This window comes from Brachyistius frenatus, unplaced genomic scaffold (genome assembly GCF_029030835.1).
Source record: "Brachyistius frenatus isolate BFR_SWC_R1_liver_20210118 unplaced genomic scaffold, ASM2903083v1 Contig_68, whole genome shotgun sequence".
Taxonomy (NCBI): Eukaryota; Metazoa; Chordata; class Actinopteri; family Embiotocidae; genus Brachyistius; species Brachyistius frenatus.
Window position 1 is genome coordinate 73,415 of NW_027210667.1, and position 16,489 is coordinate 89,903.

The 16,489-nt window shown below is 40.7% G+C and overlaps 4 protein-coding genes across 4 annotated transcripts; 2 read left to right on the plus strand and 2 right to left on the minus strand.

Annotated features, from left to right (window-relative positions):
• Window positions 1-68: 68 nt before the first annotated feature.
• Window positions 69-8,873, plus strand: LOC138625988 (tudor domain-containing protein 15-like). Its single transcript, XM_069707347.1, has 5 exons — window positions 69-133; window positions 893-961; window positions 1,337-7,114; window positions 7,453-7,592; window positions 8,291-8,873. The coding sequence occupies exons 2-5, from the start codon at window positions 930-932 to the stop codon at window positions 8,302-8,304; spliced, it is 5,964 nt and encodes a 1,987-aa protein (XP_069563448.1). The 5' UTR covers window positions 69-133; window positions 893-929; the 3' UTR covers window positions 8,305-8,873.
• Window positions 8,874-9,772: 899 nt separating this feature from the next.
• Window positions 9,773-10,779, plus strand: ndufc2 (NADH:ubiquinone oxidoreductase subunit C2). The gene is made up of 4 exons (XM_069707346.1): window positions 9,773-10,035; window positions 10,156-10,299; window positions 10,623-10,697; window positions 10,744-10,779. The coding sequence occupies exons 1-3, from the start codon at window positions 9,897-9,899 to the stop codon at window positions 10,670-10,672; spliced, it is 333 nt and encodes a 110-aa protein (XP_069563447.1). The 5' UTR covers window positions 9,773-9,896; the 3' UTR covers window positions 10,673-10,697; window positions 10,744-10,779.
• A 76-nt stretch (window positions 10,780-10,855) lies between these two features.
• Window positions 10,856-11,489, minus strand: thrsp (thyroid hormone responsive). The gene has a single exon (XM_069707345.1). It carries the CDS (start codon window positions 11,423-11,425, stop codon window positions 11,006-11,008), a length of 420 nt encoding a protein of 139 aa, XP_069563446.1. The 5' UTR covers window positions 11,426-11,489; the 3' UTR covers window positions 10,856-11,005.
• A 2,173-nt stretch (window positions 11,490-13,662) lies between these two features.
• guca1c (guanylate cyclase activator 1C) lies at window positions 13,663-15,426 on the minus strand. Its single transcript, XM_069707333.1, has 4 exons — window positions 15,232-15,426; window positions 14,617-14,766; window positions 14,074-14,161; window positions 13,663-13,799 (listed from the first exon to the last, which is right to left on the minus strand). Exons 1-4 carry the CDS (start codon window positions 15,424-15,426, stop codon window positions 13,663-13,665), a joined length of 570 nt encoding a protein of 189 aa, XP_069563434.1.
• Between the last annotated feature and the right edge of the window lie 1,063 nt (window positions 15,427-16,489).

Genomic DNA, 16,489 nt, shown 5'->3' on the forward strand with positions numbered 1-16,489 from the left:
TTCCTAAATTCCCATTTGTCCTGAATGTAGCACAGTTGGCGTAATGGATGTGGACTCGGACTTGGACTCGGGCTGGAGTGCCCATGGTTGCCATTTTTGAACATCTGTGAACCTCTGGCGTCCTCAGCGGACAGTGAGTCCCACACTGTTTCAACCCATTTAGAGGAGGGTTCATCTGTCTTTCATGTGCTCTATTTGGACGGACACACTTGTATCTGCAAACTAGTCTCCTGGTTTTTTTTGTGTTTTTTTTTCCGGCGAGGTCATTCACCTGAATCCGGTGAAATAGTGCCCGACAGCTAACAACTGCTGGGAGCTCACTCCGATAACAACCGGGCCGCTTTATTTTGGGTAGCTCTTATTGAACTGTTGTTGTTGTTGTTGTTGTTGTTAAATGAGCTAAACTCGCGCGCACGTGTTAACAGGCCCAGAAAGCTGCTCGGAAATGGACTTGTGTCCGTTTTTGGCGCACTTTGTCTTGTAACTTTGTTCTGCTAAATTCGTAAAATTCAAATTTGAATTCGGTCAGTTATTCATTTTTCTTATGTGAATTTGACCCAAGTTCATGAATGAATGCAGAGTAATACAATACCTGCTGATTTGCATGCATTTACAGAACAGACTAAATATTGATTCAAGGGAAGTTCCAAATGTTTGTTTTATTTTGTTGACAAATTACAGTCAAAGGGGGGGAAATATTGTTTTCTTAACACTCCATGAATCAGAAAATAATGTATGGAAGTGTTACTGAATTGCAGATTTGAAAGCAGATGAGAGAAATGCTTAGCAGCCGATAATTATTAGATTTTTTTTTTGGGGGGGGGGGGGGGTTTGCATGCACAGTTTATAGGCTACACTATGATTAGTGCATAAACATGATCTTTTTTTCCAGGTTCTGTTTGGGATGTGACTGTTATGATTCTGCTGCCATGCAGTCAGTGCTGGGCTCCAAACATCAAATGTACGTACAACATGGAGGCAAAAGTAAAATGGTGCACACGTGCTCTTGTCCATATAGTGTAAAATATCATTTAGGTCGATTTTATTTAACTGTTAAGTGATGAGTTTATGTGTTGACAGCTCAGGTTATCACATAAAGTAAATGATTCTATGGAATATCAGTTTTTCGATTCTACAGTTAAATCTGAAAATTTAAGATTGATAGAGATATTTTTCAGCACTTCTTACAAATCTGCTATGGATATAATAACAATAGAAATGTCAATATGCTGATCAAAGTAACCCTTTAATCATCCAAAAAGAAACACCACACATAGCAACAGTTTTGTAGGTATGAATGAGGGTTGAATAAATAAAAAGCCACTTTAAATTGCAGGTTGCAAGATTCAGTTCCATCAGCACCCTGCGCCCTTTGGCCAGTGGACCTCAAGTTAACTCACTTGGACTGGAACCCTGAAGCTGCCCTGATACACTTCCAGGGACAGTACCCCAACACACGTGAACTTGACTATAACATCTTGCATGGAGAAATACAGAGCACACCAAAGACTAAAGCTGCAGCGGGCATTGGAGAGTTTTGCCTGGTAGAAGATTTTACTTCAGCCCGCTGGTACAGAGGAAGAGTTCAGAACCGAAAGGAGGACTTGTTTGATATTTTCCTCATAGATCATGGTAACATCTTGAGTGTGGACATTGCCCGCATATCTCCCTGTTCAAAGGACCTGCTCAACCTGCCTCCAAAAATAGTTTGTGGCTTTCTTGCCAATCTGCTGCTGCTTCAAAATTGTCCTCACTCTGTAGTGGACAAGTATTTCTCAAGTCTGACAGGAAGAAATGTCACGGGTTACATTCATGCCCTGCTTCCCCACAATGTCCTCTTATTGGAAGTTCCTGACATCAACAGTGACCTTGTTAGAAATGGCTTTGGGAAGCATGTGGACACAGATACTTTCCTCCTCTTGGTTGGGATGCTTACAGAGGTGCCACTCAGACAAAACCTCAATTCAGTTCCTGACTTACCCCATGGAAAGCTAAGGGGACATGAATTTTGCTCCAAGCCATCCAGTTTGCAGGGATATGAAGACATGTTGTCCTTCTCTGGACTTAAATTGAGTTGTGGGACACGTGCTAAAGTACGTGTAACTGCTGCTGTCAACCCTGGGCTGTTTTACTGTCAGATGGCTGGTATGGAAACAGATCTTTGGGAAATGTCAAAGAAGTTCGCTGCGATTTTTGAGCACAAAACCAAACAACAAAGTCAGAAGACTCCAGAGAACATGGGTTTACTGTGCTCAGTTAAAGGTAAAAGTGGGCAATGGTATAGAGGCTTTTTGAAGTTTCTCCCAGTCAACTCTCAGGTTAGAGTATTGTTCATTGACTATGGATTCTTTGAATCTGTCAAACTTGAGGATGTACACAGTCTGCCACCTGATTTCTATTCAATACCCATCATGGCATTTCGATGTACGCTCTCTGCCCTGATTGACCAAGATACAGAGCTCAAAACTCAACAGTTGAGTCTCCTCAAAGCAGGCTTGCTTGGAGGAGTGTTGGATGTGGAGATCCGTGGTTTTGACGAAAAACACCATCTGTACTCTGTCTGTATAGTTGGCGTTGAAGATAATCATCTAAAGGAACCAGAGCCCATTCAAAGGTTTCCTTCATTGAAGGTTGAGTCTGTTCTTCAGGCCAAAGAGTTGTCACCTCAAGTTAACTCTTTGAACTATGAGACAGTCTTGGGCGAAGTGTTACATAAAACGCTGGAAGAAGAAGACATGCAAATAGACTCTGTCTTCGTGGGTTATGTTGTTCACGCCCAGAATCCAAACCACTTGTGGATCAGGACGCAAAAACGCAATGATGAGTTTGAAGAAATGATGTCAAAAATGGCAGATCACTTTAGTCAAGTGAAGCTGGATGAAGATGTACTCTTGAACCCTGAGCCAGGGACACTGTGTTGTGCAGTTTATGAGGAAGACATGCATTTCTACAGGGGTATAGTGACAAGCAGTCTTGAGCATGGAGCTGAAGTTCTCTTTATTGATTTTGGGAACATTGCAAAAGTGCCAAGCATGTTGATCAAGAACATACCTGATACATTTGCCAGAAAATCAGCATTTGCCATTTGTTGTACTCTTGTCAATGTTTTTCCTTTGGATGACTCCTGGACCAGTGCCACTAATGACTTTTTCAGACAAGCTGTGTCAAACAAAGTCCTGCAAATCCATGTTTTTCAGTTGAAAAAAAACAAATTGGTTGTTAACCTCTTTGAGATGGGAAGTGACAACAGTCAGAGTATCACAGAGCTCCTGATCTCTTCCAAACAAGCTGAATACATTTCCAAAAAATCTGCGATGCACTCAGACGTGATGAAAAAAATAAGCTCAAAATGTAGTGTGACAACAGACATCAGTGGAAACGCAGAGCAATGGAAGGATTGTGAAGAGGAAGAGAACATGTGCAAAAATGAAGCCGAGAAAGCTCAAGCTCCTGCAAGCGTCAAAGTTTTCCGGATCAAGGCTGGGTGTGAGTTTGCTGTGCGCTGCTCTTACATCAACTCTCCATCAGATTTCTGGTGCCAGTTTCTAGATAAGATTCCAGTCTTGGAGGAATTAATGGGTAAAATTCAGCACTATTACTCCGCTCACACAATCCCCCTCCAGGCAGGAGATTCCTATTGCATTGCCAGATCACCTCAAGATGGAAGGTGGTACAGGGCCTTCATTATAGAAAAACAGAGAGGCCACAGCGCAGTAATGTTGGTTGACTATGGCTTCACCATTAAAGTCAGTGACCAGCACCTTCAGGTGATCGTGCCAGAATTTGTTTATTTGGAAGGACAAGCTTTCAGGTGCAGCCTTTACAACCTGATTGAACCTGCTGATCCCAAGAACTGTGTGGATTGGAGTCCAGAGGTATATAACTTGCTGATAGATTTTGTCCTCAAAAGCACCGGAAGTCTAAAATGTAAAGTTGTCTCCCAGTTAAATGTGAAAAACATAGGGCTGTGCAATGTAGTTGATCTTTACAACACCCAAACCCAGCAGAGTGTTACAAATACACTCATAGAACAGGGCCTGGCAAGAGAAGCAAAAATGTCAACCAAGCAACAGTCAACAGCAGTTCCTGAATCTTTTGTCTACTCTTCATTTGCTCTAAGCCCTGGAAATGAAGAACAAGTCTACGTCACCCATGTTAGCAGTCAGTGTGAAGTCTACTGCCATCTTGAGAGAAACACTGAAACGTTTGAAGAGCTTCAACAGAAAATCTCAGAGGAGAGTGAAACAATTATGCAAGCCAGCGCAAGAGCTGTTGTGAGGAAGATGTGCCTTGCAAAATACTGTGATGGCCAATGGTACAGGGCCATCGCACATCCTGTCCAGTCACCTCTGCATCTCGGTTTGTTTTTTGTGGATTATGGAAACACAAACATATCGGAGAAAAGCAGCATCATGTTCATTCCCCGGGACTCTGTGGATTTGTTGTACACACCCATGCAGGCTGTGAGATTTAGCCTCAAATCTGTGTCCAAGGAAGAGGTTTATGCAGATGCCAAGGAATGGCTTAATAGTGCTGTGCTCGACAAACTAGTGAGAGCCGTCATACATGGAAGGAATGACGATGGTTCATTTGATGTTGAGCTGTTTGATGGAGAGGTTAACATCAATGAGAAGGTAAAGGAGCTCATTCTCAGTCTTGCACCTAAACCTAAGAAAGGCAGCCCAGAGACAAAACAGAAATCTAACCACGGGAGAAACACACAGCCTTCCGTCAAGAGTAAGAGGCAACCTAAAGGGCGGTGTTTACATTTGCATACATCTAATCACTACAGAAACACCGAGAAAAAAGAAAACACAAATCCCTTTGTTCATGGGAGAGCTCAGGAAGAGAACACAAAAGTAAAGCAACAAAAGGAGGACACTACAAAGACCTGGTCCCTTGTAAAACCTCAGGAAACCTCTGAAGTAAAACAACAAAGAGAGGACCAGGATGCAAAGTCAGAGCAACCACAACGCAGTGAGGAAACAGAGATTCCCCAGCTCTCGTGTTTGCCTGACAAGAACATGAGTGCAGGCTTCAGGGCGAAGTGTTTCATCTCTCACATTGACTCCGTTAACAGCTTCTTCCTTCAGCTCTCAGAAGATGAACTTGCCATCTTGAAAATGGTGGAAGATCTCAACTCAAGTGTCTTCAGAGATTCCTTGAAGTCAACCACCTCTTTGAGAATCAATGACATAGTTTTGTCTGAGTTTGAGGATGGCGCTCTGTATCGTGCAGTTGTGAAGAACTATGAGGGTAATTCCTCTATCAAAATTGAGTTTGTGGACTATGGAAACTCAGCAGTCGTAGGGAACGATAAGATCTACGCCATACCAAAGGACTATCTGTCTCAGCCGAGGTTCAGCATATCATGCTCACTGTTCGAAGCAAGCGTGTTTGAAAATGATGCTTCTTTCACTGACGCTGCAGTGGAGAAACCACTCGTGGTTAACTTTGTCCGTCAATGTGGAACTAAGTGGGAAGTTAAAGTTGAGATTCTTGATGACGATGTCAACCTGAATACAGCACTTGAAGCAGATGTTGAAAGGAGTCCTGTTACTGAAATGGAAGAAGATCCTCCTACAAGCTCATCTGAGGCGGAAGAAAAAAGAACTCCCTGTGAACAGAAATACTTCCGAGAAGAAGTGTGCGACATTGAAATAAGTAAGTCAGAGAAAGCGATGACTGCTGTTGTGGGTGAATATGTGATGACAAAACCACCTGCCAAGCAGTCAGCCAAACTGAAGGTAAGAACCTGCAGGTGCCGTAGAAGAAGAGCCAAAAGAAACATGAACGATTTAAAGAGGAGTCACAGGAAAACGAAAGCATCTGCTGTCAAAGTGATGAGAGATGGTACAGATGCTTTCATACCTCCAACTATTCAAGTCAACGATACAGAGAAGGGAACCATTCTGTCGGTCCAGAATAATGGCAGTTTTTACGTTAGGTTTACTTGTTCCAGTGAGTTCCTTACGGCTTTAGAAAGTCACATGGCTGAGAACCTACACAAGTGCGAGATGGTGGCGAGAGAGGATATCAAACAAGAACTTAAGTGTTTAGTTCAGGTACAAAAGGACAAGAAGTGGCGAAGGGCTGTTGTGCAGCAAATATATGAGGACAAATGCAAGGTCCTCTTGGTGGATCACGGATTAACTAAAGAAATTCCAAGTGGCTCCGTTCGACAACAGTGTTGCAAACTGACAAAAATCCCAAACTTTGCCATGTTGTGTAAGATAAACAGCCTTGAGTTCAGCAAGGGAGAGGAAGCTCAGAGATTGTGGTATAAAACTCTCAAACCATTGATAGGCAAAGAGGTCAATCTGTTTTTCGTGCGTTACAGTGAAGCTGATAACCTTTGGATGGTTGAAGTCGTCATGAACCGACTGTTCCCCATCTGTCAAATCGAAGCCTCACTGCAGCAAAAAGAAGAGAAAATACCTTCACTTGCTGAAATCCAAAATGCTGAAACCCACAATGAGGGCCCAGAAAAAGGGCCTACCTCAGACACAAGCCCTCCTCAGCAATTTGTCTTTGCTTCTATTGATACAGACAAAGCCTACTCTGGCTTTGCTGCTGCAATTACAACCCCCTGTGAGTTCTGCGTCGTTCTTGAAGACCTTCTGATGAACAAAGTATCCCTCATGTTGGACAACTCGCCGGGGCAGTTGTCTCCTCTTCCTGAAGCCCACCTCATCCCCGGTACCTGCTGCCTGTTGAAATCAGCCTCTAGGAACAAGTGGTGCAGGGCCAAAATCCTGCACATCGACACCACAGTGGTCCTAAACCTCGTGGATTATGGCTATTACGAATGCACGCCGCTTAGCGACCGCTCCAGGCTGAAGAAGACTCCAGTGGAGATAACAAAGCTCCCAAAGAGGACTTACCCATGTATCCTGAGAGGGGTGAAGCCTGTTGGAGAGGATGGGCACTGGTCTGATGAGGCAGTAGTCTTCTTCCAGCAGTGTTTGTACCAGAAGAACCTCCTCATCTTCTTCAGAGAATTTGAAGCAGACACACACTGGAAGGTGGACATTCTTGCAGATGGCGTCAATGTTGCCCAGGAGCTGATTGATGCTGGACACGCCAATTACAGAGGTGTCATGCCAGGAGTCAGGTATGCTCTTATCAGTGTAAATCAATAATATAATATCATTTTTTTAATAGAAATAGGATTAAATATGACTAAAAGGTTGTTTAAAATTCATGGAAAAAGCACAACTAGACATTTTATTTTGCTTTTCATTTCTATAAAAGCGTATTAGTGGTTCTTTTGCATGTTTCCTACATCTTTTGTTTTAATTTATACTCCAAAAAACAGTATAAGCAGTACTCCCTACTGGTCGACGCTGTTAACTGTAAACTGCAGCAGAAAATTTGGGTTATTTTTCAATTGTGGCAGATTTTAAAGGTAAATGCCAACAACTTATAATATTTTATGTCTGACACATTTAGGCTTCAGAAGCAGAGTCTTTGTGAAACTCCTCCCCGAAACCACAACAGTGAAGAAGACTGTGGGCAGCAAGAGGAAGGCTCTGATGAAGTTGAGGCCATTGAAGAATCGAAGGGGAAGAGACCATCCAGATCTAGTCAATGTAAGAAAGAGGAGTTTCAACACAGTTTGTTTTCTGGCATCAAGTGAAAATGTTTGCTGATCACTGCAAACTGCTGGAAGATATTCTTTTAAAATGTTTCACCGTCTCCATGAAACAAGTAACATAACTGCTTTGTATAAGTACTCGATTACATGTAAAAGTACTCTGATCTTTTCACAAGATATTTAAAAAATGTTTAGGGCTATGGCTTATTAGTAGGTAACAATATAACATGACATGGTCTAATTAGACAAAACTGAAAGGGTTTTTAATATACATTGTATGTGATATTTGCATCATTGTTGATTGTTATCTTTTGCATGAAAAATCGTAGTGACCATGCCAAGATATAGCATTACTGTTGCATCAAAATTATTTTTTTTAAAGTTACACGGGTGATAAGGTACAGTATTTCATTCTACAGTCAAATAGTATAATATAAAGCTATATTTTCAAAATTAAACCAAAACTGCAACATAAACAGACGCCAAATATTTAAAAAAAGGATTTCGGTTTATTGGCTTCTCATTTGAAGAAAAATGGTGTTCAGACACCATGTCTCGAGTTTTGAATGTTTTTCCAAAAGTACGTGAACGCATTATCCCAAATCATTTTCAGACTAATCGAATCTGTTAGACCAGTGGACACTTGGGTTGACAGTAATGTACCGTAACAGTCATTTTGTTTTCTTCTGACAGGTTTCCTGATGTGAAGGCAGCTGTTAAATCTTGGACTCAGCGATTCCCTGTGAACCAGCATCCGATTATTCCAAACAAGACATTGCTTAACATTTAAGTTACTCCATTTAATTAACCTTAAAATGTTGTTATGACTACTTAGTTGTGTTAAGTTATGACGAAGTTGATTATATTTTCTTGTATGGATTGATTTTAAGTGCATTTTAATAATGCGTTACGTTATTGACACCGTTTTCTTTAAAAAGACGAGGAACATGGATGTTCCAGTCATTTTGTATATATGTTTTAAACTGTTCAAACAGCACTTTATGTTCAAACATGAGGTTGGATGCTGAGAACTGCAAGTTTTGGTTTTGATTATGTAAACTAAATATGTAGAAGGCAAGGTGACGGTTTATTGAATTTGTTTTAAGTACACATTTTATTGGGAACTTTTAAGTACATATAAGTTTTATTGAGCTTTAAAAAAAAAAAAAAATTCACAGAAAATGATCCAGTCACAAACTAATGAGTATGTTTGGGAATTTGCTTTGAACTTTTTGTATTCAGGGGATTGTTTTGAATAAATTTTGAGTTGAGGCCTTTTCAAGTGTAAACTTTAATGCTTTTTGTTCTCTCTTTTTGATATTTTGTTTTCTTAGCGGGCAGGGGATATTCAGGAGTGTGGAAATACAAAAATGTCACTTGTGGGTGTATAGAAAGCGAATTATAAGGGTCCTGTGCACTCATATTATGCCACTAGGTGGTGCTGTTGAACCAGGATTGTTTGTGCAACGGAAGTCACTTGTCTGGCACTGCTGTTGGACCATACACTATGGTTGGGACACAATATCATGCAGCCTTTCAGACAGTATTAAGTGGTGTCTGTTTGCATTGGACATATAGTTTTTACCTCAGTGAATGTAAAACTATGAACACAGTATGTGATGTGCAGTCATACGGAGGACCAAGAGGGCCACAGAAATACTAATCAAGCAATTGAGGTGTAAATGCATGCACTTGCAAATTGATTTATTCATTTTGACTAATATTTCCGTGACTCTTGTGGTCCTCCGTATTCGAGAGCTTTCAGCTTCAATCCAAAACTTTTCTTATCAAGAACCATGAATGAATTGTTCCTTACCTTTATCCCTCTCGTTCTTTTCCCAGTCTTTGTCCTCCTCTTGTCTTATTCCATCATAGCTTTTGTTGGTGGTGTGGAGGGATGGGGGTATGGCAGCGACTGTGGCCCCTGTGATGAGTCTGAAGAAATGTGGTACAGGGATAAATTAAAGGTTATGATTTGAGTGCAAAAGCTTTTGAGAAATGGTCAAAAGTATATCAAACCTGAGCCTTGTTTAATGTCAACATTATTATTCACGTGTGTGTGTGTGTGTGTTGTGGGGTTGTTTTTTTTTCTGTAATGCCAGTGAAAACAAATCACTTTTATGGCAAAACAGTCGGAACCGAAGCGGTTTTCATTGTGTTGCGCCCGGACCTTATCATTCGGTCGCACACCATGCCCTTGACTTCCTGCGAGAGGTGACAGCCGAGAAGCAGTAGGAGCTGAGCAGGCTGCCGCGAGGTCAACAACACATCCCGACTTGAAGGGCGGTTCTCTCGGATAATGGGGTTCGTTCCGGACGAGGGGAAGTCTCTCCCTCCTCCGGGGGTCGTCAACAGGAACTCGGTGTGGCTGGCCGGCGTCGGCTGGTGCTCCGCGGTGCTCCAGAACGCCATCAACCACAGGCCGCCTCTCAGATCAGGTTGGCATTTATTTATTTTATTTATTTAGCTGCTTTTACTTTTTGAAAAATAAAAGGCTACGATTCCTGTTCGTGTGCTTCAAACACAGGTGAAATTAAATTGTCCTTTTTTTTTTTTAGGTGTTCACCGACAGTTCTTGCTCGCAACCATCGGTTGGTTCATCGGCTACCATCTCACGAAATATGAAAATTACACTTACGCCAAACTTGATCGAGACATGAGCGAGTACATCCGGCACCACCCGGAGGAATTTGCAGCAAAGGGTGAGTCGGTCGGTGTTCAACTGCTTCCTTCATGCATACGAAGGGTTTGACACACACGTGTGTGTGTGTGTGTGTGTGTGTGTGTCCTGTTTATAGCTTTCAAAAGGGGCGGAGGGGAAAACATATTCACGTGTGCAGCTGAAAAGAAATTGCATTGAAGAGCACTGATTGATCAGACCGTCGTGAGGGTTTAAAAAACACATTGTTGTACAAGTTGCTTTGCCAGATTTTCTGTGGCGTTTAAAAAGTAAAACATTGATGGCTCGGGTGTATTTGTAATCACATTTTTCTGTTTGTTTGTTTGTTTGTTTTTTCCTCCCCAGAGAAAAAGACCTTCGCAGAGATTGTGGAGCCTTTCCATCCTGTACGCTGAGATGAAAGCAGGAGGGAGAGAGGAAATGTTCTCAGACTGGAATCTGTCTTGAGCAAACTGTTTGTGGAATCTTTCTGTCGTATATTGTGTGAACTATGTAAATAAAAACAAAACCTAAATTACGACGGTTCTGACTGAAGTTTTGTAAGAATGTATTGTAATTTCACAAATGAGGAGATCGAGTTTGATTCTTTTTGGCAATACACATTTATTCCAAGTTTATGAAGTTGGATGCCAGATGTCACTGAATGTTAACAGTTTGATACGTTCTGGTGACTTTCGCCACTCTTTGAAAAACACCAGATGTTTAGTTTGATTTCTTGTGTTTTGATGTTAATTTGTCACTCCGATTATGTCCATGTATTTCTCAGTGAGGCTCTGAGTCTTCTTGGTGAGGTCGCTCATCACAGAAAAGAGTCCTTTCAGATGGAAGCGAAACAGGGCTTCAGGATCTGTGTCCAGGAGAGGCTCCAGAGTCTTGATGAGTGCTGCGTTGTTCTTGGCCTTGCGGTCATCCATGGAAACCAGTCCGCTCTCCGCGGTGTTTCGTATGGCCTTGAGCATCAAGTAGTAGCCGTACAAGTCTCCGCAGGCCTCTTCTGCTGCTTCGCAGTCCCACACCTCTTCGGAGGGCACGTCTCTCAGCAGGCTTGGCAGGAGAATGGTCTGCTCCATGTCACGGACGGCTGAGCTGTATAGTCTCAGAGCCAAGAGCAGGCTGTTTCTGTTGAATTTGGCTTCGGCAGACTGCATGGTTCCAGGTGCGTGTGGTTGACTGACCCTGCGCTGTGGTGGCAAACAAATGTGCAGTGCAGTCGTGACGGCAGACGCCGGTATTTATACGAAGAGCCGAGGTGGGTAGATACACGACCGAGTCATCCGATACGCATAGGAACGCTTCAAGTGCTATGTGGAGTCAAACCCCTTATCTTTATTTGATTTACACAACCCGCAACTTTTCAGACATCATAATAATGTCTGATCGGCGTTTACCAAAAAGAACCTCCGTCAAATCATTAACCACAGAAACCGTGATGTTTGGGTGATCTCGGTATCGAGACTATGTGGTGTGATTTTAGTTCTTTTAAGTTCAGCAGACGAATATCAAATAAACCTTAAAGAACCCTGGATGAACCCGGCTGTGTTTGGACTTAGAGGTTATCTCATGAACCCGAAGGTCTTTGGTCTGTTTGCACATAACATTGCAAACAAAAAGGGTACTTGGATAACTAGATTCTTTGTGATGGCCGTGCTGCAAAATGAGGGATGCCCCCTCTGGATGAATTGGGTCTGAATGGGCTTTGGTGCAAACATTTGTTTCTGCTTCTGGTTCCTCTTCAAACTAGAATTACAAAGTCATTTTAAATGCTTTAGAAGCTCTGTTGTTTTTTGGGTTTTTTTCCCACACAAATGAAAATGATAGCTCTGCAGACAGCAGTCTCTTGGCAGACGAGACCAGAGGAGGAGCCGCGTGTCAGAGAACAAAGATTATTGTTCAGAACATTAAAACTGGTCCCGGTTATCAAGTGGTATTATGAATATATCTTTGTGCCGTGATATACATTATGTTTGAATTTTGAAAACGTCTTGTTGTTTTTTGATGCCAGGCATAGTTTTGAATAGGGCCTCAAGAGATTGATACATTTTTCCAGATATTATAAACCCCAATAATTACAAGTAACACCTCCTCTTGATCATACCTACTGCCATTGTCTTTAGATTATAATTTCATAAAGTCACATTTTGTTTAAAGTGAATTAAATTCACTCAATTAAATTCGTTCAGTCATCCGGTGATTAAACTGCATTCATTGCTTGTGTTAATACGGTTTTATGTAATCCTTTTCTAACATTCCTCATCCACAATTTTTGAACAGTGCCTTCACTATTTTCAAGTAAACTCTGCATAACAATGTAGAACATGTTGTGTGTTACAGAAAAAGTGAAGCCATCCATTCAAGGAAAAATAGTCCAGTTTGGGCAACGGGGGAACCTGTTGAGTAGCTTTAACTCCTGAATCTTAAACTGGGGAAAACTTGAAAAATCCTGTATCAGGATGAGCACTGTTTTCTTTTAAATTGATAGATTAAAAAGGACCTTTTTTTTTTTTTTTTTTAAACAAAAACATTGTTAAGGCAACATTGTGCACTTATTTACAGCAAACACATTACATTCTCTGTAAATAACAGCATTTCTTTTCTTTTTTTTACATTTAGACAACATTTACTTACTATCCAGTTTTTCACCAGTAGAGTAGGTTTTATGCAGATCTTAAAGGAACAACGAAAAAACAAAGAACAAACAATCCCGGTGAGTGTTTTAGACGCTAAACGTACAGCATTAACATCCAAATACTGCTATTATATCATTGGCTGGCAGTGAACTTTCTTAATATTTTGTACGTGTTTGGGAGTCTTCAGCAGGACTAATCAGAATGACATTTTGAAAGTCAATATATTCAATTATATATCAATATCAATTATTGAAAAAAAAAAAATCATCCCAAAGCATCCAGGAGTTTTTGGATTGAAGTAAGTCACTCTGCTTTCCACTTTTTAACTGACAGTTGTGCAAACAAACAACATTTCCAGCTCAAATCAAAGTGATTTTTTTTTTCTCCACCATACTTTGCAACGTCCTCTGGAATAATAAGAACCTAAAAGCAGATTGGCCTCTCTTCACCAAGACTTCCAAACATGTGTCTCATTAAAGCGTTTTAAACATTAACAAAACAGTACAAATGCATACTAGAAATAGGAGATCACAAGCAAAGGTAAAGAAAAGGGGCAAATTCCCTGCATCCCTCTGGTGACGAGAGAGCACATGCTCTGTGACTCTGTGACCGAGCCACGTAGACGTCTACGTGGCTCGGTCACTTCACTCTACAGTCTGAGATGGGACTTGGCTGTCCGTCAAGTGCATGCAGTCTTTCCCTATCATCCCTCATTGTGACGTTAATCCTCCACAGAATCAAGCTTTTTGATAACCACCTCATTTAACAGCCTTCCTCTGCTGACCATTGATAATGATTTCCAGGACATTGGTAAGATCCATCATCTTAGTGAGCGTCTCCATGATGTCAGGATGCTCCTTCGCTCCGCTGATGAACTCCTCCAGCGTCAGCTCACCTGAGGAGGTGATAGCAGAGGTAAAAATGACATCTTGCACATTTTAAATATTTGGGTTTGTCACGATGGGGTTTAAGATTTTAAGGCAACAAGTCATATATTAAGATATATGGTTATTAATGCTTCGTATTAATTTCAGTCTGGGAACTAGCAGCCCTTGAACACGTCTGGTCATGGTGACATTATTTTCCAACCAAAGACACTGTTGACATGTTCAGGGCTGATAAATCTTTACATCATTACGTTAGCACTGGAAGGACAGTTCATTCATTACCTTCTCCGTTGATGTCAATTTTCTCATAAATTAGAGTCACAATCTGCTCTGGAGGGATGTCGTAGCTGCGGGTGATATCTTGAATGGCCTGAAAGAAGAGTTTAAAGAGGTTAATTAAGCAGACACTTACAGCGGATTAGTACTTAAATGTACCACAGTGTCTCAGAAGAACTAAACAGGAGATGTAACAAATGAGTAACATGTAAATCAATATTTTCAGACTACAACTGTATATTGGTTATACGACACCGTTTATCTCCCTGAACTACAAATGGAAGTGTATTCCATAATAAATAGATCAAGATTTAACTCGCCTGGTGAAAAGTAGTCCATACAGTTAATAATAGGTAAAAAGGTCTCCTATAATCTGAGTGATTAGTTTGTCTGTGAAGGCCGTATTTAGAGTAGGGGTTAAATAAGAAGCCCCCTGGATTAGGTGTAATGTCTAGTCATTCAGAGATCATCTTTCCACATCAGGGAACTGTGAGCTGCTCAGGTTCTCAAATTTCTAATTTCGAAACGTTCAAAGAAACTATACAATACCTTAAATATCGTCTCCAGTTCATCCTTGTCAATTTTTCCATTTCCATCTTGATCGAAGAGCTTGAAGTACCACTTCAGCTTCTGATTTATTTCTCCTTTCAGCAATAAACTTATTGCTGCGATGTATTCGACAAAGTCCAAATAGCCATCCTGTAGAGGAGAGACAAAGACTGTAAATCTCTGTTCCTGCAAAGATTTCAATTATTTTAAAAAATCAGAATCATTTACCATTTTTACAATCAATACAAAGACTATAGGGTGTTTGTATTTCGGAGGAAACTATAGCAGATATTTCCAAACACTGTAAACTGTGTGATCTATGGCTTTTATCATGACTTTAACCTGTGAAAGAGTTAAGAACTATGGAGAGTAGAGTTTAACCTCAGTTGAACCCTCTTAGAGTCCTCGGTGTAAGGAAATTAAACCATTTAAGTTTAATTGCAATACTTTATTTTGCCTATGACACTGGATCTGTTTTATTCAACACGGTTTTTACATCAGTAATTTACCAAGAAACTGTCTCTTTAGTTGTCTGTCTTGTTAATTTTGTCTTTTTTGAGAGAACATCACAATATCCATATTCCAAAAATGAAATATCGTGAGGTGTTTTCTTACTCCATCCATGTCAAAGGTGAAGAAGACCTGGTCCACGTAGCTGCTGGCCTCCTCCGTCATACCCGTCATCTCAAGCATCGTCTTGAGCTCAAAGAGTGTGATGAGCCCTGAAGGAGATTCCTTCATGAACTTTGTGTACCAATGGTGCATGTCCTCCTCCAGAATATCATCCAGGCTGCAGTTGTAGGAGCCCATGATTCGGCCAGAGGATTGGTTTTTTTTTGTCCAGAATCCTGCAGAGAGCTGCTGGTGAAACTGAGACCGGAGAGGACAGTGTAGCACCTGCAGCTCTGAGGTCTGGCTGAAACTTCATGCAACGACCGCCTTAATCTTTAAGTGTAAGGGACGGCCAAAAGGGGAGATAACCCTTTAATGGGATAACTGCAGAAGTCTTCCAAGAACCTCAGGACATTGTATGTTCTATGACTGAGGTGGGATTTGGTTATGATATCTAGGTGGTGGGCTTAAAATATGGAACAAAGCAAATTCCTGCAGGTTTGGTTTATAGAGAAATGCAGAACATAATTAATGATGACATGGTTCCACATTCTTCGAAGTTACATGTTCCCACCATGTCTCTATTCCATTTATTAGCTTTTTTGTTTTCTATTTTTACAGTTTTTGGATTTGCCTTTACTGAGGTATTTTCATTTATTTCATTTTGCGAGGTAATTTATTTTTGCATTCTTCAAAATCACATTTCTTTAAGCATGCGCATTAAAAAAAAAAGAAGGCTAAATTTAACCACACGGCTGTGCGCCCACTCAAAGTTATAACACAGCCTGAGAATTATCCACTGGAACTTCTCTGGAAACGACTTACCCTCTTTTACAAACAAACAGGCAGGATATTTATGAGCTTTAACTTACATTAAGCCTCGAATGAAATGATTGTTTTTCGTGATGTATTTACATATTAACTCATTCTATGTATAAATTAAATAAAGAAGATTAGTAATAAAATAAACTTTATTTATAGAGGAGTTTTCTGAACTTAAGGTACAAACTGCTTCAAATAAAATGAGCCATTAAAAAAAAAACATCAACCTATCAAATCAAAGAAGCCTTAAAATCCAACATCACGGTGATTGTAAAAGTAACCATAAAACAAATAAACACAGTTATAGTGTAAAAAAATATATATAAAACTATCACTAAAATCAGCAAAGGCTAAAAGTGCGTTTTAAGAAAAGACTTTAAAAGCTGTCACTGACTCTGCTGACTTGATGGCAGCTCACTCCATAACTTTGGCTCCGGCT

Coding starts and splice junctions, on each gene's coding strand:
- LOC138625988 (XM_069707347.1), top strand. CDS start 930: ATGCAGTCAGTGCTGGGCTCCAAACATCAAAT. Junction 962..1,336: donor CTGGGCTCCAAACATCAAAT/GTACGTACAACA, acceptor TTTAAATTGCAG/GTTGCAAGATTCAGTTCCAT. Junction 7,115..7,452: donor GGTGTCATGCCAGGAGTCAG/GTATGCTCTTAT, acceptor TGACACATTTAG/GCTTCAGAAGCAGAGTCTTT.
- ndufc2 (XM_069707346.1), top strand. CDS start 9,897: ATGGGGTTCGTTCCGGACGAGGGGAAGTCTCTCCCTCCTCCGGGGGTC. Junction 10,036..10,155: donor CAGGCCGCCTCTCAGATCAG/GTTGGCATTTAT, acceptor TTTTTTTTTTAG/GTGTTCACCGACAGTTCTTG. Junction 10,300..10,622: donor GGAGGAATTTGCAGCAAAGG/GTGAGTCGGTCG, acceptor TTTCCTCCCCAG/AGAAAAAGACCTTCGCAGAG.
- thrsp (XM_069707345.1), bottom strand. CDS start 11,425: ATGCAGTCTGCCGAAGCCAAATTCAACAGAAACAGCCTGCTCTTGGCT.
- guca1c (XM_069707333.1), bottom strand. CDS start 15,426: ATGGGCTCCTACAACTGCAGCCTGGATGATATTCTGGAGGAGGACATG. Junction 14,767..15,231: donor TCACCTTTGACATGGATGGA/GTAAGAAAACAC, acceptor TCTCCTCTACAG/GATGGCTATTTGGACTTTGT. Junction 13,800..14,073: donor AATTGACATCAACGGAGAAG/GTAATGAATGAA, acceptor TCACCTCCTCAG/GTGAGCTGACGCTGGAGGAG.